At 32.7% G+C, this 25,842-nt stretch overlaps 2 protein-coding genes across 9 annotated transcripts; both read right to left on the bottom strand.

Moving 5' to 3' along the window:
* Positions 1–1,200: 1,200 nt before the first annotated feature.
* Positions 1,201–5,233, bottom strand: LOC133308672 (EID1-like F-box protein 2). 8 transcript variants are annotated; one of them, XR_009751202.1, is made up of 5 exons: positions 5,133–5,233; positions 4,445–4,560; positions 3,216–4,071; positions 1,936–1,992; positions 1,201–1,645 (listed from the first exon to the last, which is right to left on the bottom strand). XR_009751202.1 is itself a non-coding variant. In XM_061509369.1 (5 exons), the coding sequence occupies exons 3-4, from the start codon at positions 4,059–4,061 to the stop codon at positions 3,234–3,236; spliced, it is 597 nt and encodes a 198-aa protein (XP_061365353.1). In that variant the 5' UTR covers positions 4,062–4,071; positions 4,445–4,560; positions 5,133–5,233; the 3' UTR covers positions 1,676–1,992; positions 3,216–3,233. The 8 variants fall into 8 exon arrangements, 7 of the variants coding, with proteins under 7 accessions (XP_061365323.1, XP_061365353.1, XP_061365358.1 ...); XM_061509369.1 differs by lacking the exon at positions 1,201–1,645 and having other exon boundaries at positions 1,676–1,992; positions 3,216–3,812; positions 4,044–4,071; XM_061509374.1 differs by lacking the exon at positions 1,201–1,645 and having other exon boundaries at positions 1,676–1,992; positions 3,216–3,812; positions 4,044–4,071; positions 4,445–4,510; positions 5,133–5,213.
* A 6,449-nt stretch (positions 5,234–11,682) lies between these two features.
* Positions 11,683–15,622, bottom strand: LOC133308742 (uncharacterized). The gene is made up of 3 exons (XM_061509428.1): positions 15,391–15,622; positions 13,152–13,867; positions 11,683–13,085 (listed from the first exon to the last, which is right to left on the bottom strand). The coding sequence occupies exons 2-3, from the start codon at positions 13,812–13,814 to the stop codon at positions 11,961–11,963; spliced, it is 1,788 nt and encodes a 595-aa protein (XP_061365412.1). The 5' UTR covers positions 13,815–13,867; positions 15,391–15,622; the 3' UTR covers positions 11,683–11,960.
* Between the last annotated feature and the right edge of the window lie 10,220 nt (positions 15,623–25,842).

Raw genomic sequence — 25,842 nt, 5'->3', positions numbered from 1 at the left:
ATACCCCTCCTACTCATACATTAAAAGGTGTGCTAGTATTTATTTATTTTTTTACTTTTTTAAAAAAAAAATAGGTCCCACATGCTTTGTGTCTATGGCATGAGATAGCAAATCTCGTGAAACATAAGACTTGTATTTCCCTTACATTTAACCCCTAAAAATATTGGGTTTTATAATTCTCATTTAACATGAGAATTTAAATTTTCCTACACTCCCTTCGATTTTCGTGCTGACATGGGTCCTACATATAATTTTTTCTAACACATGGATCCTACATGCTTTTTATCTCTACAACATGATAATTGAATTCTCATTTAACATGAGAAAATCAAACCCCAAAAATATTACGGTTGCAACCAAGAGCCCACCAAAGCCTAAGTTACTGTTTATGGTTCGTCAATCGTCGGTTGATTAATTATTTTATCTTTCTTTAAAAATCAATTTATCACTTTCTTATGTTTCTTTTCTTAAATTATATATTAATTTATCCTTATTTGATTAAACCGTCGTCCTAGGTGAGTTGAGTAAATATTAGATATATTTTAATTAAACAGGAACAGATTGATATAGTTTAATCATAACTATAACTATATATGTATTTGATACATTATTCAAGAAGAGAAATAAAGTGATATTTTTATTTTAAAACAGATAAAATGATCAATGATCCGGTTTATTGATATACAAAGAGTCTATTTGAAATCCGTTTCAAAAAATGATTTTTTAATTTTTAGAATAAAAAATCTTATTTGATAAAAACCTGTCTTATGAAAAAAAAAAATTATAACTACTTTTTTATTTTTAGAATATATTTTATTTTTTTTATTTTTATTTTTTATTTTAACTTTTCACTTTCAAAACAAAAACAAAAAAAAACATAGAAAACACATATTACATTAACTATTATACAAAATAGTTTTAAGAAAAAAAAAATCAAAACACAATCAAATAGACCCTAAATCTACAAGGAAAAACATTAATTTTATTTGATAACTTATGCAATCATTTGTTGACATATTTTTAAAAAGTAGTCATAAATAACATTTTTCAGAGATCTTTCAATTTTAGTATTACACTTTTTAAACAAGTGATCAAAATTTAATCCAAAATATCATGATAGAAAAATTAATTTGGTACATCTCAGAGCAATGTATACTTCTGCAGTAGTTGCAGACAACTCAACTTCCAGAAAAAATCAAAGAGGGTATTTTGTTTTAGGCATGAGGATAGTAGAATAATAAAATGAATAACAATATCAAATGATGATAACTCAGTTAACGCATGAAAACTGAGCAGGTAGAAATGAGCAGTATCATCTTTGGAAGATTTAAAGCCATAATCTAGACCCGCCACAAACTCCGAATTAATCCATAGGAAACCTATGGGATTACTAGGGGATATTCTCCCAAAAATAAAAAAGTGAATAATAATGGTCCCTATTCATGAAAAAAGGACCCCACAAGAAAGGCTATCTGCATCAAATCCCACATTTTTTGTCCTAATTCAAACCTACCAGAAATCCAAAACAAGGCAAGGGAGAGAATGACAGTTTCGTCTCCTTCAATCCAGAATTACTTTTACTAAGAGTATCTCTTTGCTCGGGTGGACTTAGGAGATTGGAGGGTATAGTGTTCTTCAAATGAACCTGAATGAGAACATACAACTAAATCAAAATGATACTTAACAAGTATGAATTATTGCACAACCAAATCTGTCATCCAGGTACAGATATCCACCCATCAATATACATGGTCACATGGTACATCACATAGTCCACAGTAACAACCTTCTATCTGATTCATTAAGAAAAAATTGTTGGTAATAATTTTATCATTTGCGGAAATTGCTGACATGGGTTGAGACAGCAACATCAAGCATAATGGTTCAGATTAAATCATAATGGTACTTTTCAGCAGCTGCTGAACAGATATTTACCCATAAGGATACCAACAGTGTTTTCAACCAAACTTCATGTGAGGACTGAATGCCAATCTGTCCAAGGAAATGTCACATTGTTAAGGCTTCAGAATAAAGTAGGTAATGCATATGCCTTCAGCATTTTTTATTCTTAATATTGATTTTAAGCATTTTCTTTTCTTAATATAAATTTTACATGAAATTGATGTTTCACCTTAGATAGTTAGCTGTGTCCCAAGAGTGAGCATAGATTATCATTAATAGCTCATATTGTATTTAAAAAAAGATGAACCTAAGTACCTAACAATGAGCATCACCATAAACATCTCCAAATACAGAATGCATTCTATTGGTTTTGCAGTAAACTGCTAGTGCCAAATCAAATCATATAATCAACCATTCATGATGATAATAATATTGAGTGCCAACACTTGCAACCACGAAATAAAAAAAGAAAAGAAAAACCTTGAATATTAACATAACCAAATTATATAGTTTACAAAGAATCCCATTCTATGCTGCTATAGAATAGCCTATTTCAATATCAAAGATTCATTACAACTGTAACCCCCAAACTCCAATTAAGTTCCTCCTTTTGAGAATATTGTATTTAGTTAGATTATGAAAAAGTTTCAAAACAAATTATTATTGATATTGTGAGACATAAAATCATTTATTTGCTTCCACATAATGCAAATCCATTGAAGCCCTTTTGCATGAGGGAACATGCCAGATATAAAATCATTTTTGTGCTTTCACCAACAACTTAAATCTTTTGGAATAGTTAGTTCATGAAACATATATTCCAAAAGTTAATATAATATGACAGATATATTCCAAAAGCAATCAGCATATAACATGACATACCAACTTAATATAACTAACAATTATTCTTTATTATGGTAAATTAAAGAAACAAACACTGTTGATAATAAAAAAGTCAATACTATGAAATTTGTCATGTGAAGTTCAATATCATATAAAACCTGATAAAATAGTTGGACCTAGTGTTAAAGGATTATCAGCTTGAAAGTGAAAATTCTGTATCCAAAATCTTTATCCAGTTTAAAATATTTTATTTTTCTGCAACCGTAGTTGGTAGGTTTTAATGAAGGGGAGCCTTGTTGACATGTGGCTGTGTTGTTGACATGTGACCCGGAGTTACTGGTTCGATTTATGCAATCAGCCTCTTCTAAATGCAAGATAAGGCTGCCTGCTATAGACTCATAATGGGAAATAATAAAAAAAGGAAAAATAAACAGGAGAGAAGTTATGATTTTTCAGATACAAGAAAATACCTGAGAATCATTAATATCTTACTCCTTCTCAGAAGCCTCTTCAGAATCATACAATGGTAACAGAGTGCAGATTCCAAGCATGTGACCATTAAGGCACACATAATACTCAATACAGTCTTCATAGGAACCTAACCTGCAACTAGCACTTTGTGGGATCATATTAGCCTGCAGCATGCTCCACAACTTTGCCTTACAATAAGGGCAAACCTCTGTTGGATGGAGCTGTGCACCTTTGTTAATAAGCATCCTCCTGACATTTGAGGTTGCAAATGACTTGAAAATTCCGCGGTAGAATCCCAAATCTCCATCTTCACCTTGGTCAAGATGCTCACAAGGATCAGACACATATAAAACATCATTTATGCATTGTGGCAAAAGAAAGCTCTTTCCTGATGTTCTAGAAAATCGAGTCCGATAAACAAAATGACCAGGAACCTGAATGTTATTGAATAAGCCACCTTTCTTGCATCCTGAACAGTATATAAGAAGCTTCCCTAGGGCTCTCCAGCTCCCATCAACACTGTGGCTTCCACTAGATTGCAGATCAAGCATCATCTTTGGAGCTCTTGTTCGACAAAATTCTTTCCATAGAACTCGCTTGGCAAGATCATCAAACCATTTGCACACACATGAAAGAGTAGCAATTAGCTTGGGGTTCCAATTCAAATGGTGAAACACCAAGAATATCACATCTTCACTTAAATGCCCTTTAGTACATTGACAGCTAGCTGAGTGCATGCATCGGTACTGCTTTGCAATAATCATTTTCTTCACCCGGCCAAACTCAAAGAAAAATGATTAGTTTATAACAACTTTTTGTTGGCATACCTTAGGGTATTCGTACATTTGACAAAACCTAAAATCCAAATTTCTTCATTAGATACTTCATGGTAATCAGGAAACATCAAAACAACTAATGAAATGCAAACAAAAATATGCAAAGCGCATGAAAGAATTCACCTAATCAAGTTGCTTTATTAAATACTCAAAAGATGGTTCATGAAAATAAAGTAAATTTTCTTTTTCTTCTCCTTTAAATGCACTGATATATGGTGGACTTCCAGTGTATTGTTACTTCAATTATTTACTAGTCTTATGATCCATAAAATAACCATATGAAGGATGCAAATTTCAACACTTCTAGAGTTCCTAAATCCTAAGTCCTAACTGGATTGATAGAACAATATACAAACAGAATTGAAGCATAAAATACTGGCAATGGTGCTTACAAGGAAACTCAAAAGCAGCAGACAAGTTCCATAGTGAGGGATGTTCAATTCATTTCGATTCAAGCTCTAGCATAGCAACCAAGACCAGACTTAGAATTTCTTCAAAATGCAAGCATCTACGAGTTCAAACCTTTCCCAAATTAGACATACATACAGAAGATAATTAAACATATAGATCACATTTTCATTTCCCAGCAACAATAACATAACCTACAGCAGCCACATCACAGAACACAGTTCTCCAGCATGACACGTAGCACAGTAAGTTAACATGGACATGAATTTCTTGCTACAGAAAATAAATCCAAAATGAACCTTCACTAGATTTCACATAATCCCCTCCCAAAACTAGAAATTTATGGAAACCCTCCACTCAAAGTGGGGAAAGAAAAGAAAAGAAAAAACAAACAAACAAACCCCAAGCCAACAAGAGAAGAATAGATCACAGTACCTTAAAATTATATTAAAAAAGAAAAAAAGAAAAACTCAGATTGTGTCTTATCTCAGCTTTGGGAATAACCCTCAATCCCTAGTGGGGGAAGAAAGAAAGAAATAAAGAGATTTGCATGCAGTTGAAAAAAAAAACAGGAAAAGGGTAACTGAGAAAACAGCAAAATCAACAACAAACAAGGATAAAGCAAGCAACTTTCTTGCAAAAAGTTGTAATAAAACCATCGGTAATTTTCACCTCTGAAGAGGGGCAATTCGGTCAACATAAATTACAGAACACACTCTGAATGCAAGAGAAAAGGTGGAAGGAAGAAGGAGAAGATGGAACAAAGACAGAGCTTGCAAAGAGAAAGTGTAATAATATTTCAGAGACTAGCATAGAGTATCAGTCTTGGTGAAATTGTACCTGTCAAGGACAAACAGTAATGTGACACGTGTCCATGATGTTACCTTTTTCCAGCTGGCACTGCCGAATCCTTACGTTTCGTTCGGGCATTGGACGGTCATTTCGTAATGCGCGCCCATTGTTTTCACTGTTCCTTAAAAATATCAAATACTTTTTTGTGTCTAAGGTTTTCTATTCTTTTTCCTACCTGGAGATTATTCTTTTCTGTCAGCTACGCAATTTTTGGATTTTCATTTTGATGGTATATATTATTTTTATTATTATTATTATTGAGACATGCATTAAATATTGGTCATTGATTTATTTATATTTAATGATTAACATATTTAATAAATTAGAATTATTATATATAAATATAATCAGTTATCAAAATTGAGAGAATAGCATCAGGGTTTTATTTTTCTTATGTTGCATGAGACAAGTTGTTTCATGCAACACACAAAAAATGAGTGGGACCCGCTTCTTTATTTTCTCTTTCTTCCTTTTTAGTGGGTCCCACCCATTTTGTGTGTGTTGCATGAGACAACTTGTCTCATGCAACATAAGAAAAATAAAACCCATAACATCAATGTAAAATTAACTCATTATTATTATTATTATTAAACCGGTTTGGTTTGTTTATCTTTATGTCCAAGGCTCTAGGTGCAAGTTGCTGCTTTATTTTTCTCCTTTTTTCTGTTTTTTAGCTGAACGCAAGTTGCTTAATTTTTTTTTATTGTTGTTTCTTTCTGACTTACTCAACCTATTTGCACTTCTCTACTTGTTCGACATATTTCATTATTCAAGTTGTCTTCCATGAACAATATGGTACCTGATGAAATATATTGTGGAAAGGCCATACTTTCTTCTTTTTGACGTTACCTTCGGCTGTCGTTTGGTAGACAGATAAATATTAGATTCCTAAAAAACTCATATTGAGATCCTAATTATTTATATTTGATATAAGAATTTTTAAAATTTTTATGAGAAAATAAGATTGCTAGGAATTAAAATTATAAATAAGAATCTCATGAGATAATACACCAGATGGGTGGTATTCTTAGATTTTCGCCTGGTAGCATAATTTTACAAAATTTATAGAACATAAATAATCTTACTTTAATATTTTCATAAAATATCATCTCTTGTTAAAGCTCATATTCTGCTTCACAAAATTGTGGATTCCTCTCTTCCCTTTCACAACCCCATGGGTTACATAATTTGGGGTTGCTCTTGCAGACCCGTTGCTAAAGATGACGGCTAGATGCTGCAAATTGATTAAGAACAATTGATTGCTAAAGACGATTTCAGGGTTGAGAACAATTTCATGGTTGTTGCATATGGTAATAGCTTGGTTGTTGAAGACAATTTGGGGTTGCTCTGGTTTGAGAACAAAACTGGTTTGAGAACAGTCAAATTCGTTTGGAAAATTTGGGTTTGATCTCCAACGCCGCATTTCGACCTTTTTGTGATATATCAAAAAAAAAATTCAAAATTTCATGAAATGTTAGTTTTGTAAAATAAGCTCACATATTGACATTCAGCTAAACATATAATCAAGAAACTTGAGCCAACATTTCTGAGAATATTTTAATTTACCAAACAACTTTTTGGTAATATTATTGAGACATTCATTTTCCCAACATATTCCTTGAGATCGTGATTCACAGGAAAAAAAAATTCTCATTTACCAAATGCTTGTCAAAGCCAAGAATTTTTTCTAAGGGTATGAAGAAAATAAAATTTACACAATTTAATAGCATAATACAACAATGTATACATAATTAAAATTGAAGAACTATCCAAAAAAATTTGTACATGAGAAATACTATTAATAAAAATTGAAAGACAGAGCGGACCAACTTATGTTACTCTAATTTGTTTATTTTAAAAAAAAAATCTAAATGGAGTTTAGACAAATGTTTATATAAGTTTGAGAATGAGTGATATTATAAATGATTATGGCTTATTGGAACTTGAATTTATTAGGCATGACTTTACTTGGAGTTGGAATAATCCATGGGTAGATGGTGGAAATATTCTATTGAAGTTGGAAAAGTATCTAGTGACAGTTTCATGGCATCTTATATATAATAATAGCATAGTTCTTAATCTAGCTAGAAGAATGGCCTACTGATCATCACCCAACTTTTTTAGATGCTCAACTTGTTAAATATAAAAGAAGATTGAGATTATGGGTGCATATGAATCAAGCCTAATTAGTAGACTTTGACTTTAAAAAAGTTTATATTCGAAACTTGGTTTATTTATTTAAAGGAGTTAATTTTAAGTTTGGACTTGGTTATTTGAAAAAACAAAAAGTTTTTGAAGTATACTAATTTAATATTTAATAGATACTTTTATACTATAAATAAATAAAAAATTAATTTATTATTTTATATAAAAATAAAAAAAGTTGTCACCTTACACCAGTTCACTAGATTTTAGTATCTAAGCTTATAAAGTTTAAGCTTTTATTTTTGGGAGTTATATTTACAAAAAAAAAAAAAAAATTCTTACAAATTACACTAAGTCTGATCAGTCATACATTTTTGATTTAAATATGACTGATCAGACATAGTGTACTTTATAAGAGTTTGTAAATAAAAAAGTTGTAAATACATTTTTTATTTTTTAGTAAAATAAATGAAATAGATGGGCATTTAATAATTGGGTTAATTGTTTATACTGTTGCAAGAGAAACAATTAACCAGCGCGCAGACACATTGAAATTTGAACTATTTTTTTTTTTTGGAAATATTTCTTACTTTTTACATGAGATATCATTTTTCATTTTCTCTTACTTCGATTTTCGTACTCCAATTTTTTTTTTTTGTAATGGTGGGACTCACTTATTTTCTCTCTACAACATAAGATAATTATCTTATGTTAAATGAGACTAATAAAACCTTTTTTAAAAAAAATAATAGATCCCACTTAATTATGAAGGAGAAAAGTATTGCCGTTAATAATTTAGGCGGAAATCATTCAGGAATAGCTCCACTGATTTATATCCCAAGTTGGGATTACATGTACTTTACACAAGGAAAAAGTAAAACATAATTGAAAGCTTATAATATATGTATGAGTATTGGTTAATTGAATAAAAAGCAACCAACCAACTTGCAAAGAAAATAGTCAGAAGCTGCCAGGAGAGTTCGAGCTGGAAAATTGACAACACAAGGTGGAAATTGTTAATAGTTTCACAATCAGAGAGGATAAGACAGAATCAAAAAAAGAAGCAAATGAATTAGAGGAATTGTGGCAGGCAAAGGAAGTATAATGGAAACAACAAATCTAGAATAAGAAAGCTTAAGGATTGTGATTGTCGTAAAACTTTACATGCTCAAGTGGTCAAATGCAATGCATGGAATGTAACATTGTTTTAAGTATAGACAAACACTAATGGTAAGTGGGAAGAAGGTAAAAAGCAAGTGGCCAAAGTGGCAGTGACCTTTTTCCTAGGTATAAAGGAAGTGGCTAAAGTGGCAGTGGCCTTTTTCCTCTAGTTTGAGTAGAATGGTGTTGGATGTGAATTTGTATCTTTTCATATCAAAAAGTGATCATGTAATTATATTATTTGATGATAATCACTCATTTAAAATCATACAATTTTATCTCTTATTTCATCATTAATGAGTGGTTGTGATCAAATAACATAATTACATAATCACTTTTTCACATAAGAGAATCTAAATCTGTTGGATACGGCGTTTGCCACCAGGAAAAAATAAAAACTATAATTATTAATCAGCATATAATTTTTTTTATTTTTTTATACCAATGATTCTGTCATGCAGTAGGTTTTATCAAGGCAGGGAGCAAACTTTTGATAGATTCGGTGTATCGAACTCGGTACACCTATTTACTAAAACAAGTAAAAAAAATTCAATTTAACCCCTTTTTTTATATTCTTCTTTATATCCCTTCAAACTTTTCTCATTTAATAAATAGGTATATCAATTTTGGTACACCCATAATATTAAAAAAAAATCCCCAAGAGTGTTTGCCTCACCAACAAATTTCACATCATAGGGCCCTCATACTTACTCTAAAGTGTTCTCTTTTGGGAAATTTTCATATACATTAAATCTGCTAGTTATTTCAGGGTCTCAATTGAAAAGATAAGGGGTGATGGCACTCACGGACCCACGTGTGGGTAAATGTCCGCACTTGCGGACGTAAACATTTTGATTTTTTTTTTTTTTTCAGGTTCTTATTTGTCACTTGGTTTAATATTTATATTAGTCATTGTTAGTTTTGCAATACAGATGTTAAATACCTTTTTTGTGTTGAGATTAAATGTCAATAATTCTAATGGCAGAATGCTGTTTTTCATATAGTAACTGAAGAGATAGGATGGCTTGATTTTCTAGGTTTGCACACTTCAATCGCTCAACTCAACAATCATTGGACATAGCTTCACTGTCATACTTGCTTGATTGGTAACATTTAATTTATGAGAAGTGTTTATCCTTTTAAATGACACAACTTGTGTCATTTCATTCTCACAAAAAAGTGAGACTCACACCTTTATTTATTTTTTTATCCACTCTTTCTCCCATGATCTATCTCTTTCTCTCATTTAAAATGACAACTTTAAATCCTTTAAAATGACATACATTTTTCCTTTAATTTATACATTATTTTTTACTAGTTTATGTTTCTATCTGTCTAGAATTGTTATTCACCCTATATATTTTTCCTGCATCAATAAGTTAACTCCTCCATGTGAAAGTTATATCAAAAAAAATTTCGGGGACGCTGCCCTCGAACCTCCTCCACTAAATATGCGGAAAAGAATTAATTTTTCTAGGTCCGCCACAGGGTGATGGGGTCCCCCTATCTTGACTCTCATGAGTTTTGGTACCCTGTTAGTCACTGCTGAAGCAAGTGTTGAGATACCATCAACTCTTTTTACTTAGCGTGACTTAGAAGCACTTTTCAATCTTTAAACTATTTCATTCTTCTAAATCTGTTGGCTTGCATGACCATTGAAAAATGCATTCAGTTTTGACAATACTTTATTGTAAATCAACCACCAATGAAGTAAACCTCGTATTCTCTTCGGCATTATTGCATTTTGATAGTTCTTCCTTTCTCTTTGGAAAGTCACACAACTAAGATAAGTAATTTGAGGGAACAATAGTAAAAGGACCTTTTTATGTTTTATTTCCCTTCTCATCACTGAATTTTCTCTACCAAAGTTCCATTGCAAACCATGATTCACCTATAATACATTATACACTTAACTCTGAAGCGATTCTTACAAAAACAACCAAACAGAAAATTAAGTAGAAGGGTAAACCAACCTTAATTTTGCAAAAAGTATTTCCTGAATCATATTACTTGCAGATATAGAAGCAGATTTACAAAAGCAATCGAGTCTTTATGCTTCTGATCCTTTGGCAGCCTTTTCTTCAAAATATTCCCCTATGAGTCCTACCAAATCATCTTGTCCTAGCCTCCCTCCAACTATACCAGCATTTGGAAAAAGTATATTGTATACCAAACCCCCTGTCTCAAAGCACACCAAAGGAAAAGAAATAGCCCCAGAACCTATGCAGATTTCCAAACAAAGAAAAACCAATATTCATAGTTGTATCCTCTAGGATAAAAGAGGTGTTCTCTAAATGGGGTGACAACAATTTTTACCCCAGTGTTGGTGACCGTGGTTTATTCTGCAGGGGCCTTGCAGACTTGGTAAAATATACTGTGTAAGGTTTGACAAATCCATAAAACTCTCATTGAAGTGGCCTAGGATTGTAGCTGATATATTTCTTTGCAATTTGCACCTTAGACACTGGCACAAAAGAGGATAACTTTATAATTAGATTGAAGTTTGTTGCACCTCAGACACTGGCCCAAAAGAGGATACCCTTAAGTTTGGGGTGAATCACAAAGCGATGAAGGAAAGATACCAATGTGCATAAAGACAATAAGAGCAACTTTTTTTGAGGGGGCACATAATAATAGGAACTTTTACTCCAAGACTTTATTATCCATGTCGTCAAGTCCCATGTTCTTATAGTCTAATTATAACTAGATTTTCTCATAATAGGATTTAAACAGCATTAGGAAGTTGAAACACTATGCCAGAGTTTTGCTTTATTGGTTGTCTATGGGTTATGGATTATGGAAGAAAATGGTAGAAAAAGAAACGGGAAAAGATTCCAAATTATTAACTGATTTCTACACATAATTCTCCCAAAATTTCGCTACTTGATGCTGGTTTAAATGTTGACAAACATCCACTAAGAATAGTTGCAAAAGAATAGACAGTAATATCTCAGAACTTAAAACACACAGTACTGAACACACTTACCTTCATATGAACATAAAAGGAAGTAACTGAAATTTTCAGAAGTTCAAAGCGCTTTTCCATTCCTGGCTAAAAGTACAAAGTCACTGTTTTATGCTTTATTCAAGACATACAAATCAATCACAGTAAGTATGGATTTCCAAAACAGAAAGAGAAGTATGTTATGCAAAAAGTATATATGGTGCAAGTAAAGATAAGTTCCGAACACAAAATCCACCTTTCAACTCTACATGCAGAGCTTTCTAAAGACAACTCAAGGCAAATCTACCTCTACTTTCTGAAGTACCTTCAGACAGTGTTTATTTTCCTAACATTTCTTTACAAAAATGAAAAGCTAGAAAATGTTTATCCAGATTCCATCATCTGACAGTGTCTGCAGGTGGTTTTTTCTCTTGGAGAGAGATTACAGTTTCAAAGGCACCAACCAATGCTTTGACCTTGCTCTTCCGAGTTTCAACTAGTTTACTTGCTGTTTCCTCAATTACATTATTAAACAATCCCTGTGCATCTTTCTTGTCCTGCATATCTTGATGTCTCAAAACAACCTTCTCTGGACCAGTTGTAGCATCATTGCTGTCAGCACAAGTTCCATCTCTTCTTTTAAAGCTTTTCCTTTGGGCATAAGTCTTAACATTTGCTTTCTGCCCCAACACTTTTCCTCTCCGAAATTTAAGCCTCCTGGGACTATTTTTCTCAATTTCATTTTCAATCACTTTTCCCCTTCTGAACTTTAATTTCATCATTTGGCTGTTCTTGTCTTCAGAACATACAACCCCATCCTTTCTAAGCTTGCCTTTCTTCTCAACTTCCAACATATCCCCATTTTCCATGTATTCAATTTCATGGCTACCTGAAAACGAATCCTGCTCAAATTCACTAGTTGTATATTGAGATTCCTCTTGGTCTTCTTGGGATAAGGATTGAGAAATTGAAGATAATGAAGACTTAGGTGATGACAACTGAGGGAGGTATGATTCATCATCACAGCCTGCATTTTGATCAGACTGCAAAGTTTTGTTTTCACTTTCCATCGTGATGACATACAAAGTTTTTTCCTCTACCTCATTATTGTTGTGTTCCTTGAGTTCAACTTTTCTGGCAGTCTGCTGATTCTTAAGAGGAGACACAATTTTCAGGCTCTTATGCTTCCTTGAATTTATACTTGCAACTCTTTTAAGAGAAGGTTTAGGGGACGATAAAGCCCTTAAAGGTGCCATCAATTTTCTTGAAGCTATTTTGGAGGAGGCTGCCCCCTTTTCCATCCTGATCTCACTATTTCTTTGGCCACCAAAGCCTTCAGAGGAATTCATAGAAGATTTTTGCTTCCTTGTTACATCATTTGGATTTAAGGAAGTCACCCGTTTTTCAGACAACTTCATTACTTTACCTTTTGAAGAAGATAACTGTGATGAAGTTTCCACCATCTTGGAAGTTGATTTTGAAGTTGTTTTGAACTGCGAAGTTGATTTTGATGGCATATCTACCTTCTTGGATGTTGATTTTGATGGCATTTCCACCTTCTTGGAATTTGATTTTGACAGAGTTTCCACCTTCTGAGAAGTTGATTTTGATGGAGTTTCCACCCTCTTGGGAGTTGATCTTGATGGAGACTCCACCTTCCTGGAAGTTGATTTTGATGGAGATTCCACCTTCTTGGGAGTTGATGAAATTTCTTGTCTCTTCAATGGAGATGTATCTGACTTCAAAGGGAGGGTTGATTTCACCTTGACAAATGGTGCTTTCTTCCTGTTTACCACAACTTCATTCCTCATTTGTTTTTGGCTGTCAAATGATTTTGTTGGCAGTTCACCTTTACCGGTGGCGTCAGAGGTATCAGAAATCCGGGTCTTGGAATCAACTGATTCTCTGAGTTTGACCATTGACATCTTCTTTGTTGGCGCGGAATCAACTGATGCAGTGAGCCTGGCAACTGACGTCATTTTCCCACCAATACTCTCTTCTGAACTTTGGTGAAGCTGTTTTCTTACAGCTCGATTAGGTATAGAACGTCTTTCCTTCTCCTCAAATGTATGCTTCCTCCCATATTTGCAAAAATCATGACAGGACCCAGTGGAAGCTCTGAGATAATGGGGCTCAATTTTTTCATCACTATTTCCAGAACTAGCTTTGCCAGTAGAGTACCCTTTTTTTCCAACCCTACATGACTTAGTTACTTCTGCTGTCACTGGTAATTCAACACTTTCATTGGCCATGAGACAGGAGAAGAGTTATGCAGATGAGCTGAACAAGATTCAGTACAACAATCCTGAAACTCAAAAACAAAGCTAATTTTAAATACAGCAAATAAAAAGGACAGAAAGTCAAGTAATGATTGATACAAACCACAAATGAAATACAAAAGCATATTCAAATTTTCAGTAGAAGTACAGAAATTAGAACAAACCATTATTATCTACTATTTTAAGGTGGAAAGGAATGAAAATGTATCACCTACTCTTCGAATTAAATTAATAACAGTTGCAAATCATAATGCCGAAAAAGTAACCAATTGGCTAAACAGAAAGAAAGAACGAACACAAGAATTGCGAGAAAATACTATTTCTCTTTTCTTAATTTTATTTAACCAAAAACAACATGATAATAATAAGATTCTCCAAGCCTTAAATAGGCAAAATAAAATAACAAAAAGTAAATAACTATAATCATGCGCAATCAAAGGAGATAACACACAATCAACACACATTCAAACATAATCTAAAATAACAAAAAGGGAAATAATTAACAATTATTGAAAAGCCCTAAACTATGGAATAAATTATAAAAAAGCACAATCCAAGTCAGCAGCTCGGGTGCATCAAATCATAGTCTTTGAAAGAATCACATAGAAAGAAAATATGACTAAAACTAGATAATTATCTGATCTCTTCTGATTTCAAACTCAAAATCCATGTCTCTAAATGGATATTTACAAAAATCTTTACTGTACAAATGCCTAACTTGTTTGACATCTGATTCTTCTCCATTCAATCCAGACCAATACAATCTCTTCTGTCATTATAAAAATACAATACATGAAACAATTAATGCAACAAGAACCAGCCATAAATCCACAAATATAGAAATGAAAAGAAATAATCAATAATCCAAAAAGAAAAATCAAGATACCCCAATTGGTAAACCAACGGTGTTCACAAACATACTTCAATAAAAGACATTCCCATTCCTAGAAAACACTTGTACTGCAAGTTAATATGTCATAATTGTGAAACAGTAAGCTTTGCCTTTAAATGACCCAGATATAAAAAAAGACACTTAGCAAGCACATTAACCATCATGCAACCAATCATCAAAGGAAATCAAGGAAGAATAAGAAATGCAACAAATTCCCTCCGCAAGGTGAGAATTATAGTAATCAAAATCAAGTGCAGCAGAATATTCATCCAAAAAAACAAAAAACAAATAAACGTCACCTGATATTGATTATTCAGCAAAAAGCCACAATCCCACATCACAAAACCCATTGCAAACGTAATTACCAAGCAATCTTTTTTTTTTTTCTTGCACCACCATAGACAATCATTTCGGAAGGATATTCCATTCTAGAAAACAGAAGAAACAGCACAGAAAAACCCAAAAACAAAAACAAAATTAAAAAGCACCAAAATAAAACCAATCCAATACAACAGAAAAACGAATCAGGGGAGGTTCTGAAAACCCATCTCAATCCACCAAAATCAAAACTTTTAACAAACCCATTTGCATTTTGGGGGAAATAATCAGAACCCAGATGATGATTTTGGTTGGGAACGAGTAGAAGAAGTAGCATACCTTGTTGTTTTCAGAAAAAAAGAAAGGGTGGTTCTTAACCAAACAGCGGAGAAAAAGGGAAAGGGTATAACAAAGTGAATGGTGCAAGCTCGAGGAGGAGAAGAAGAAGAATAAGAAGAAGAAGAAGAGAGAGAAGGACAATGGGCCAGTGCACGAGAACGTGCAAGCAAGCAAGTGTTGTTTTTCTCGTGTTGTTTCTGGTTCGGTGGGAAAGTGTCCTCTTCACTGCGTTTATTTGTTACAGAATCCAGAGAGAGAGAGAGAGAGAGAAGCGTTGAATTTTTGGATTATTTTTTGGGAAATGGGATTGGGAATTTTGTAATCAGAAACTTGAAAATTTCACAAAACAAGTAAGAAAGCTTATTAAAGAAAATTGGGAATAGTTGGTTTGGTTTGGTTGGTGAAGTGAAAACGTAAAAAACATAAGAATTTTTTGGATTTTTTTTTTTTTTTTTTTTGGTTTATGGGATTGGGAATTTTGTTATCAGAAATTTAATAATGCACACAAGTAAGAAAGCTTATTAAGGAAAATTTGGGAATGGTTGGTTTTGTTTGGTTGGTGAAAACGTGAAAATAGTTTTCCTGAAATTTGGTCTGAAAAAAAAAAACAATTTATTTTGAGTTTCAAGTTTCCTCAAATTTGATGCAGCGAAACGTTTCCTTAATAAATGGTATGACTGATTGTCAACCTTTTGAAAATTATAGAATGAAAAGATTTGGACATCAAGCACGCCGGAATAGATCTAACATGTATAAAATAATTTCAAGGATGATAATATCTTACACTGATTTAAGTTATATTTTTTATTTTGATGGTTGATTTTATTTTTATTCATTGACTTTTATTAATTAGACATTAAACAGTTAAATGCAAGTAAATTAATATTCAAGATTTGGTATAAAAATAAAAAAATTATAAATAATCTATCGCTAATTTTAATCATCAATAATTATTATTTGTTTTATATCTGTTTTAATATTTTTTTTCTCCTATCTTTTTCATGATTCATGAATTTATTTATAAATAACAAAATTGTCTCCCGTGATATAAGAAAATATCTTCCTTTTAATCATAGTAATCAAAAATCACTGATCGAACCAGATATTTATTAAAATATATGATAAATATAACAAAGAGATAAATAATCAGTTTATAAGGGAAACAAGTCAAAGACAATTATAGTTTTATATAAATTGTGATTTTTATCAATTCAACTAAATTGTGATTTTTATCAATTCAACTGTTAAATTGTTATTGTCTAATTACCTTAAATGTATGTGTCAAATGTTATTTTCACTCTAGCAAAAATTGAATGTAATAAGAATATAATCAAATAATTCTTAGTTTTATATATTTTAATGTATATATCACATTAATCTTAATATCTATCAATAAAATATAATTAATTTTATACTAATGTAATAATAATTTATAAATATAGTTTTATGATATGAATTCTCAATCCAACAGTGAATTTCGGAATAAAATAATCCAATAAAAAATTATTGAATAATATATGAGTGACTTTAACTTACATAATTATAAACCCGAATATTCTTATGGTTCCGATTTTCATACCATTGATGGTGCCATTATGAAATTTGTCTTTCAATTTAAAAATCATTTTCTTTAAACGTTTCACGTTTTGAAGTGGTTTTCATTTCTCAATCAGTGCATTAAAGATTACAGTCCATCTCCCAATCAATTTTTTTATTTTTTTTAGTTAACTCAACCGTAATTATATCTTTAAGATAAGTTGGTTTCTTTTTGTATCTCATAAGTTTCAATTCTTTAAGTCAATTATGAGATTAATTTGGAGTGCGAGATGAGTCAGAGACGAAAATATTTAAATCCCTCCCAAAGGTGACAGGCTGTGGGAATCGAACCGAAATCCTTTTTTTTCATTTACTTAACTCCCTTTCATAGAATGCAATAAAGCTGAATATTCCATTGAATTGAATAATGAGAAAACTGTACATTGCTTACTTATATATGCAGCAGCTATACAAACGAAGCTGATACAGTAGGAGCGGGAAAACTAACAGACTGACTGATACTGCAACTACCAAACTAAGCAATGAAATAACTGAAACTAACTAACTTTAACTTATCAGTAAAAGTTAATATTAACTAACAGTAACTTATATGCCTAATACCCCCCTCAAGTTGGGAGTAATATATCTCTTAAACCCAACTTGGAAATCAACAACTGAAACTGGGGAATCGGTAGAGCCTTTGTAAAGAAGTCAGCAATTTGCAATGAAGAACGTATTGGAAGAAGGTGAATGAGACCATCTTGAATGCGTTCTCGAATGACATGACAATCAATATCAATGTGCTTACTTCTTTCATGGAATGTGGGATTATGGGCAAGGTAGATAGCTGATTGGCTGTCGCAAAACACAGGGATGGACTTGGTAAGCGGAAGTTGTAAGTCACGAAGGAGGAACGAGATCCATTGAAGTTCACAAGCCAAATTGGCTAAAGCTCGGTATTCTGCTTCGGAGGATGATCTAGAAACGGTTGTTTGCTTCTTAGTCTTTCATGAAACAAGAGAAGAGCCTAAGAAGACACTCAAGCCAGAGACAGAACGTCGAGTATCAATGCAGCATGCCCAGTCGGCATCAGCAAATCCGGATGGAGTGAGATCATTTTGCACAGGGAAAAATAATCCCTTTGATGGAGAAGCTTTGAGATATCTTAGGATTCGAAAAGCAGCCTGATAATGAGTCTCCATAGGCTTAACTACAAACTGAGTAAGCTGTTGAACAACAAAATTTATATCTGGTCTGGTATTGGTGAGATACAATAATCTGCCAACCAATCTTCGATATGCAGCAATGTCTTAGTAAGGATTACCATGTTCTTTCTGTAGCTTCACTGAGGGATCCATAAGAGTGGAAGCTGGCTTAGAAGCAAGGAGACCAGCATCAGCAATAAGTTCCAATGCATATTTCCTTTGATTAATAATCAAGCCTGATGAGGATCTAGCAACCTCAAAACCAAGGAAGAATCTGAGATGGCCCAGATCTTTTATTCGAAAGGCAGCATCAAGATGATGTTTTACTCGATCAATTTCTTGGATGTCATTCCCAGTGAGTACAATATCATCAACATAAATCAATAATGCTGTGAAAGAATGAGAAGAGGACCTGATTAATAGAGATGGATCTGTTGTAGATTGATGATAGCCAAGAGTGAATAGAGATGAAAGCAACTTGGCATTCCATTGTCTACTAGCCTGTTTAAGGCCATATAAAGATTTGTTGAGCTTGCATACGTGATTGGATTTGTTGCTACTGACTCCAGGAGGCAGAATCATGTAGACATCCTCATCCAAGTCACCATGGAGAAATGCATTATTCACATCAAGCTGTTCCAAATGCCAGCCTTTGGCCATAGCTATGGATAATAGGATTCTGACAGTGGTTATCTTCACAACTGGAGAAAATGTTTCAAGGAAATCAAGACCTTCAAGTTGATTATATCCTTTGGCTACCAAGCGAGCCTTGTACCTCTCAATTGATCCATCTGCTTTGTATTTAATTTTATAGACCCACTTACATCCAATAGCTTGCTTATCGGGTGGTAATTCAACTATGGACCAGGTGTTAGTGGATTTGATTGCATCCAATTCAACCTGCATTGCTTGTTGCCAAGGTTCAAACTTGACAGCTTGAGAATAGCTAGTTGGTTCTGTGTGTGTGGAGACAGCCAGACAAAAATTTTTGAAAGAGGGAGAGCATTTATCATAAGATAATACAGAGGATAAAGGGTAAGGAGTGGTTGTACCTGAAGATGATGTGGTACAGCTAGCATCTGTCATCAAACAATGGAAATCTGCTAAGTATTTAGGCTGAGAACAAATTCTTGTTGATCTTCGAGGTGGGAGAAGGGATGAAGTGGTGGTTTGTGTATGGATAGTGTCTAAGTTTAAATCTGTTGGAGTTGGAGGATGCTGTGTGTGTGATGGTAAAGGGTAGAGATCAGGAGAATCATATAAGGTGTCGGGTATAGGATGCTGTGATGGTAATGAATTGGATGAAACAGTAGTTTTAAGTGGAAAATGATTTTCATAGAACACCACATTTCGTGAGATAAGAATGGTTCTTGTATTTATATCAAATAACAAGTAGCCTTTAGTATTACTTTTGTATCCAATGAAAATGCATTTTTGAGCTCTTGGGGAAAACTTATTTCTGGTACTTGGTAAAGTGGTTGCATATGCCAAACAACCAAAGACTTTGAGATCCATGAATGTAGGAGGTTTACTGTATATGAGATGAAATGGAGTTTGATTATTTATAACAGGAGTAGGTGTTCTATTTATTAGATGGACATCATGAGCAATGGCATAGCACCATAGGCTAGGAGGTAATTGGGCTTGAAAGGATAAGGATCGGGCAATATTGAGGATGTGTTGATGTTTTCTTTTCACTCTCCCATTTTGTTGGGGACACTCTACACATGATCTTTGATGAATGATTCCCTTGTTATTAAAGAATTCAGTCATGATAAACTCTTTACCATTATCACTTCTCACTGTTTTAATGGAAGTTTGAAACTGGTTTTCAACCATATGAATAAACTGTTGCATAAATGGTCGAGTTTCACTCTTATTTTTCATGAGAATGGCCCAAGTAAATCTGCTATAATCATCTACAACAGTAAGAAAATAACTATGCCCATGAATAGAAGTGATGGAAAAGGGGCCCCAAATGTCAACATGTATCATTTCAAAGGGCTTATTACATTGAGAAGAACTAGAAAGAAATGGAAGTCTTTTCTGTTTCGAAAAATGACAAATATCACATGGAGTTATGTCTCTACAAGGAATGAAAGGGAAATTTGAAGCTAAAATTTTTGTTACAGAATTGGATGGATGACCAAGTCTAAAGTGCCATAACTTGGGATCATCAGTTTTCGTGTGATAGCAGGAACTGCCTTTGGGCAAGTTTCCATTGTCTTGAAGAACATATAACCCATTGGATTGCCTAGCTGAACCAATCATTTTCTTGGATGGTTTCTGAAAGATTGAACATGTTAATTCATGAAATGTAACATCACAATTACAGTCATGAATCAGTTTAGTAATGGAGATAAGGTTGACATGAAAGATTGGTACATAAAGGACATTTTTCAAGGTAATATCTGGAGATAACAAAACTGAACCCGATTGAGTAGCATATATTTTTGTACCATTTGGTAGGGAAATAGGTATTGGTTCAATTTTGTGTAAAGAAAACAGATTGGACATAGAACAGGTGATATGATCTGTGGCACCCGAATCTAAAATCCAACCTTTAAGCATGTTACCTGGCTTGATTTCTGTGTTAAATGCTGAGGCTTGTATCATATTGTTCATGTGGCTAGGTTGCTCTCCTTCTTTGGATCTCTTAAGCAAATTCATCAGATCATGATACTGTTCCTTTGTAATCTTCATGTCAGATGACTGTTCTTCGTTATCTGTGAAGCTATTGTCAATATCTTGAGAGTCATGGTTTATCATATTGGCAGAATGTGATCCAGCATGTGGTGGTCCTCTAAAGGATTGATATCCTGGTGGAAAACCATGCTTAATGTAGCAGGTGTCCACTGTGTGATTTGTGCGTTTGCAATGAACACAAAATTTGTTACCACGACCGCGTCCTCCATTGAATCTTTCATTGTCGGTTCTGCCTCCATTGGATCTTTCATTATTGCCTCGACCCCCATTGAATCTTTCAGTACTGATTCTATCATTTCAATAACGAAATGTGGGCCTTTGCTGTTCAGCTAGATTAATAATAGCTTGGTTTTCAACTAGTTCATTTGGAGCGACTCCAAGATTTAATCTTCTTTCTTGCTGCACTATCAAAGAGAAGGTTTTGTTAATGTTTGGGAGTGGTTCTATGAGCATTACCTGTGTTTTTACATGTTCGAATTGATCATTCAATCCCTTTAGGAATCTGATCACATAATCTCGCTCTCTGAGTTCTTTGACTGGATTGACAGCACCACAGATACATGCTGGTAAAGGCTGCAAGCTATCCAATTCATCCCACAATGTCTTGAGGTGTGTAAAGTATTGAGAAACAGATCGATCTCCCTGTTTCATCTTGCTGATATCATCTTGCAAATCAGAGATTCTGAATATGTCATTCTGTGAGAATCTTTCTTTGAGATTGTTCCATACATCAACAGCTTTGTCCATCCATAGTATGGATTAGGCTATTGATTCATCTATTGATTTGTGGATCCAAGAAAGGACCATAGTGTTGCATCTGTCCCATGCCAAGAACAGAGGGTCTTCTTCATTCGGTATTACCAAGCTACCATTAACAATGGTTAGCTTGTTCTTGGACTTTAGTGCCATTTTCATTCCTCTGACCCAAGTGTGATAATTTCTCCCATTGAGAGGAGGAGATACAAGTATCAGTGAAGGATTTTCGTTTGGGTGTAAGTAGTAATGATTGGAAGGGTTTGTTATGAACTCTGGAAGATTTGGAATATGATTTGCCATGACGATAGCAAAAGGAAACATAAGAGAAAACAGAAACGAGCAAGAAAGAAGATGAAGGATAGGAAAGCAAGAAGGGAAAAGGAAAGGAATTTCAAGAAAGGAATTTGCAGAATACCGAAGCTCAATTAGAGCTCTGATACATCATAGAATGCAATAAAGCTGAATATTCCATTGAATTGAATAATGATAAAACTGTACATTGCTCACTTATATATGCAGCAGCTATACAAACGAAGCTGATACAGTAGGAGCGGGAAAACTAACAGACTGACTGATACTGTAACTACCAAACTAAGCAATGAAATAACTGAAACTAACTAACTCTAACTTATCAGTAAAAGTTAATATTAACTAACAGTAACTTATATGCCTAATACCCTTCCTACCTACCAAGTGAGCTACCACCATTTGATCCCGATTATTTTCTTAACATGGGCTCATAATTTTTTTTCTTATAAAATTATAGGGCATACTAATAATTATTTCAATTCACCATTCTCGTGAGTATTTACAATTGACTTATAAATAACTCATCAATAACACATTTCTAAATTCAAAATCGAATTATTACTTTGTTATGAATAAAGAATAAACAATTGGACCAACTCATATTAATGCATTAAATAATAATTACTGAAAATAATAATTTCATAGAAATGGTACGCAAGGATGTGTGTGTTTTGCATCACTAGTGACAATTTTATAAATAACAAATCAAGTGATCGAAAAACAAAAATAACAATTCATTTAACAAAAAAATATTTCTGCAGTTAATACAGATAAATTATCTATATTTACTTTTAAAACGACGTTATTTTGAGATTGAAAAATTAGAAAATTATAATTATAAAGACTAGAATAACCTTAAATAAATTAAAATTATAAAAATACTATAATTTCTGGTCTAAAACAATGTCATATTAAACTTATTATTGATTATTTATCTGCGGTAATTGCAGGAAAAAAAAACCCTTCATTTAATGTACGACACTCTTTAATTTGAAAAAGGCAATTACAAGATAGAATGAGTGTGAGAATAACATTAGGAAATTCCACACCGAACAAAAAAAAATTAGGAAATTAACCTATTATGCTGGAGTGAAAGAGATTGTTTGGGGGCTAATTGGGGATTGTATCAACAAATAGCAAGTCAATGAAGCTTTTAATTACTTGTTTATGAGCCACTTTCCTCCTTAGAGACTAACGAGATTTTCTTTCTCTTTGACTTTTAGAAGAAACTTTAACCTACTCTAATTTAAGCCCTCCTGTGACAGTACCGATATATTACCCATATTATTATTGAGTTATGTTTTTAGATTTTAATTTATATTATTTTCTTAACTGGTTGATTTTTTATCATGATTTTAGACCATTAGTATCATTACTCTAATAACATCATATAACACTTATATATATATATATATATATATATATATATATATATATATATATATGAGATATGATCGTTTGACACTAGTGTCAAATTTGAAATTTAACACCTCATCAGAAAGTCGTTAGATTAAAAAAGATCAACGACTCTGATTTGTAAGCATGTGACACCATTGATCTTTTTTGATCTAACGGCTCTTAGATGAGATGTCAAACTTCAAATTTGACACTGCTGTAATCCTACCCCCCCCCCCCCTCCCTCTCTCTCTCTCTATATATATATATATATATGGGAGAGTTCTTTTGACTCTAGAGTAAGACTTTTAAGTCTTATTCCTCATCTCAGTTGTTGATTGACGGAAATCAACGGTTGTCATTTATGGTGTAATTAATAATTAACTAATTAATATAGCTTCCTAAACTAACGAAAATCAACGGCTAGGATGAGGAGTATACTTTTATTATTTTATTTTTTTAATTTTTACTTTATTTTATTTCATTTTATATTTTTTCTTTAATCTCATTACTTTTACTTCTTCTTTTACATTTTACTCATTAATTATCATTATTTTTAATTCATCATTTTATCATATTATATAACTATTTACTGGAGTCAAATGATCTCTTCTCATACATATATTGGGGTAAATATTCTACCGTCACTTTAGATAAAGTTATCTACAGCTACTCCAAAAATTACGTCGTTTTGATTAATGAATGATATCTATGTAATTTTAGGTGAATTAATGAAGGATGTTTCGGTAAAATATATATCATAAAAAAATAAACACAATTATAATCGAATTATAATTTAATCAATTCATTGGCTTGATGACTTAACATTCTGAATAAGTTACGTTCTTCTTCTTTTTTCAATTAGAAGAATTGGGAATACTTAGAAGCAAACATGTGGCCTCTGTCTTAAATGCAATTTACGAGACGCCATAATTATAAATTATATATTAACTGATTCTGAGGCTACGACACAGCAGTATTAAATTATTAATTGACTTTACCAAAAAAAAAAAAATTTATTAATTGAAACCATAGAGCATAACCGACTAATGGTATCTATGGACCTTTTTTCTACACATAATATAAAAAACAATTCCACAACTAATGGTAATAAAGGATCCTTTTATTACCAATTATTATACATAAAGGACTTTTTTTCATCATTTTCGACGGAAATTTTCCATCGTAAAAATGGCCTTTTCTGTGAGAGATCTGTTTATTACTTGAATATGAATTTTGATCAGCATTTACACATGGGTTTGGGTGGAAGAATTTGATGAAAAAATAAAAGAAAAAGTTTACATTTTTAATATGCATCATTTTTATATGAATAAATAAATGAATGAGATATTATGATATTTTTGAATAATTTTTTATTTATAAATACATTACAAATTTCTCTTAATTTAAAATAAAATATAAGTATTTTTCTTTAAACTCTTTCATCCAAATATAAGATAAAAAACTATTTTCTTTAAGTACATCATACCAATGTGGGGTGTGTTCTAAAATTATCTATAAACAAATATAATAGAATTCACATAAATTTTCGTCCGAAAATATCCTTGTTATAAAAATTCCTCATAAAAAATCACGTTTTTTTTTTTTAGGTTATAAGGAATAGAACACACAACCACACACTCACACACACCCTATTACACACACTCATAGAAAATCACGTTGAGATGGTATATGTGAAGAATATTTCTTGTTGAAAACAGTTAACTAATTTATAAAATTATCAACAGACCATGGTAACTTTATGTCCACACCCACTCTTTGGACTCTTATTTTGATAAGAGAACTTCTAAGCATTTTTTTTGTTTAGATCTTTGACAACTTCTAAGCAATTTGATTCCTTCTAAGCAATTCAAGTATATAAGTTATTTAATTTCATAAAATTTAAATACATGAAAGATTATACCGAGTGTTCGGTATTCCTGCAGTAATAAAAAATATTTTTATGTTTTGAGGTGTTTATAGATGAATTTTTTTTTAAAAGCAAACAGGAAACATAAAAACAAAAAAAGAAACTAGGAACACCTCCTAGACCAAACTACTCCTACATAGTCCCTTTCAAGTTTGTCACGACAACCAGAAGGAGGCGAGTCAAACTCTTGTAAAGACCAATCAAAGGAGTAGGCAAAAGAGGCCATCCAATCGGCAACCCCATTCCCTTCCCTATGAATATGGGAAATTCTAACCCTCCAATTCCAATCTAGCATATTCCTTATGCGCAAGACCAAGTTAGAGGCTGGATGATGAGAGCTGCACCCTTCTCTTATGAAAAACTGGGCTACTAAGGAATCACCTTCAAGCCAGACAAAACGGAAACCTTTCCTCCATGCAATCTCAAGCCCAAGGAGACAACCCCAAAGTTCTGCTAACAAAACATTACCACAGCCAAGATTTTTACAAAAGTCAACAAGCCACCTTCCACTAGCATTCCTAAATACACCCCCACAAGCAGAAGCTTCTCCATTATTCATACTTGACCCATCCACATTGAGCTTAACCCAAGGGTCCGAAGGAAAAACCCAAGAAA

This window comes from Gastrolobium bilobum, unplaced genomic scaffold, assembly GCF_033153095.1.
Source record: "Gastrolobium bilobum isolate Gb01-03AN ecotype WA unplaced genomic scaffold, APGP_CSIRO_Gbil_v1 utg38905, whole genome shotgun sequence".
NCBI lineage: Eukaryota > Viridiplantae > Streptophyta > Magnoliopsida > Fabales > Fabaceae > Gastrolobium > Gastrolobium bilobum.
The sequence above is the reverse complement of the archived record's forward strand: the minus strand, read 5'-3'. Positions and strand labels throughout refer to the sequence as shown.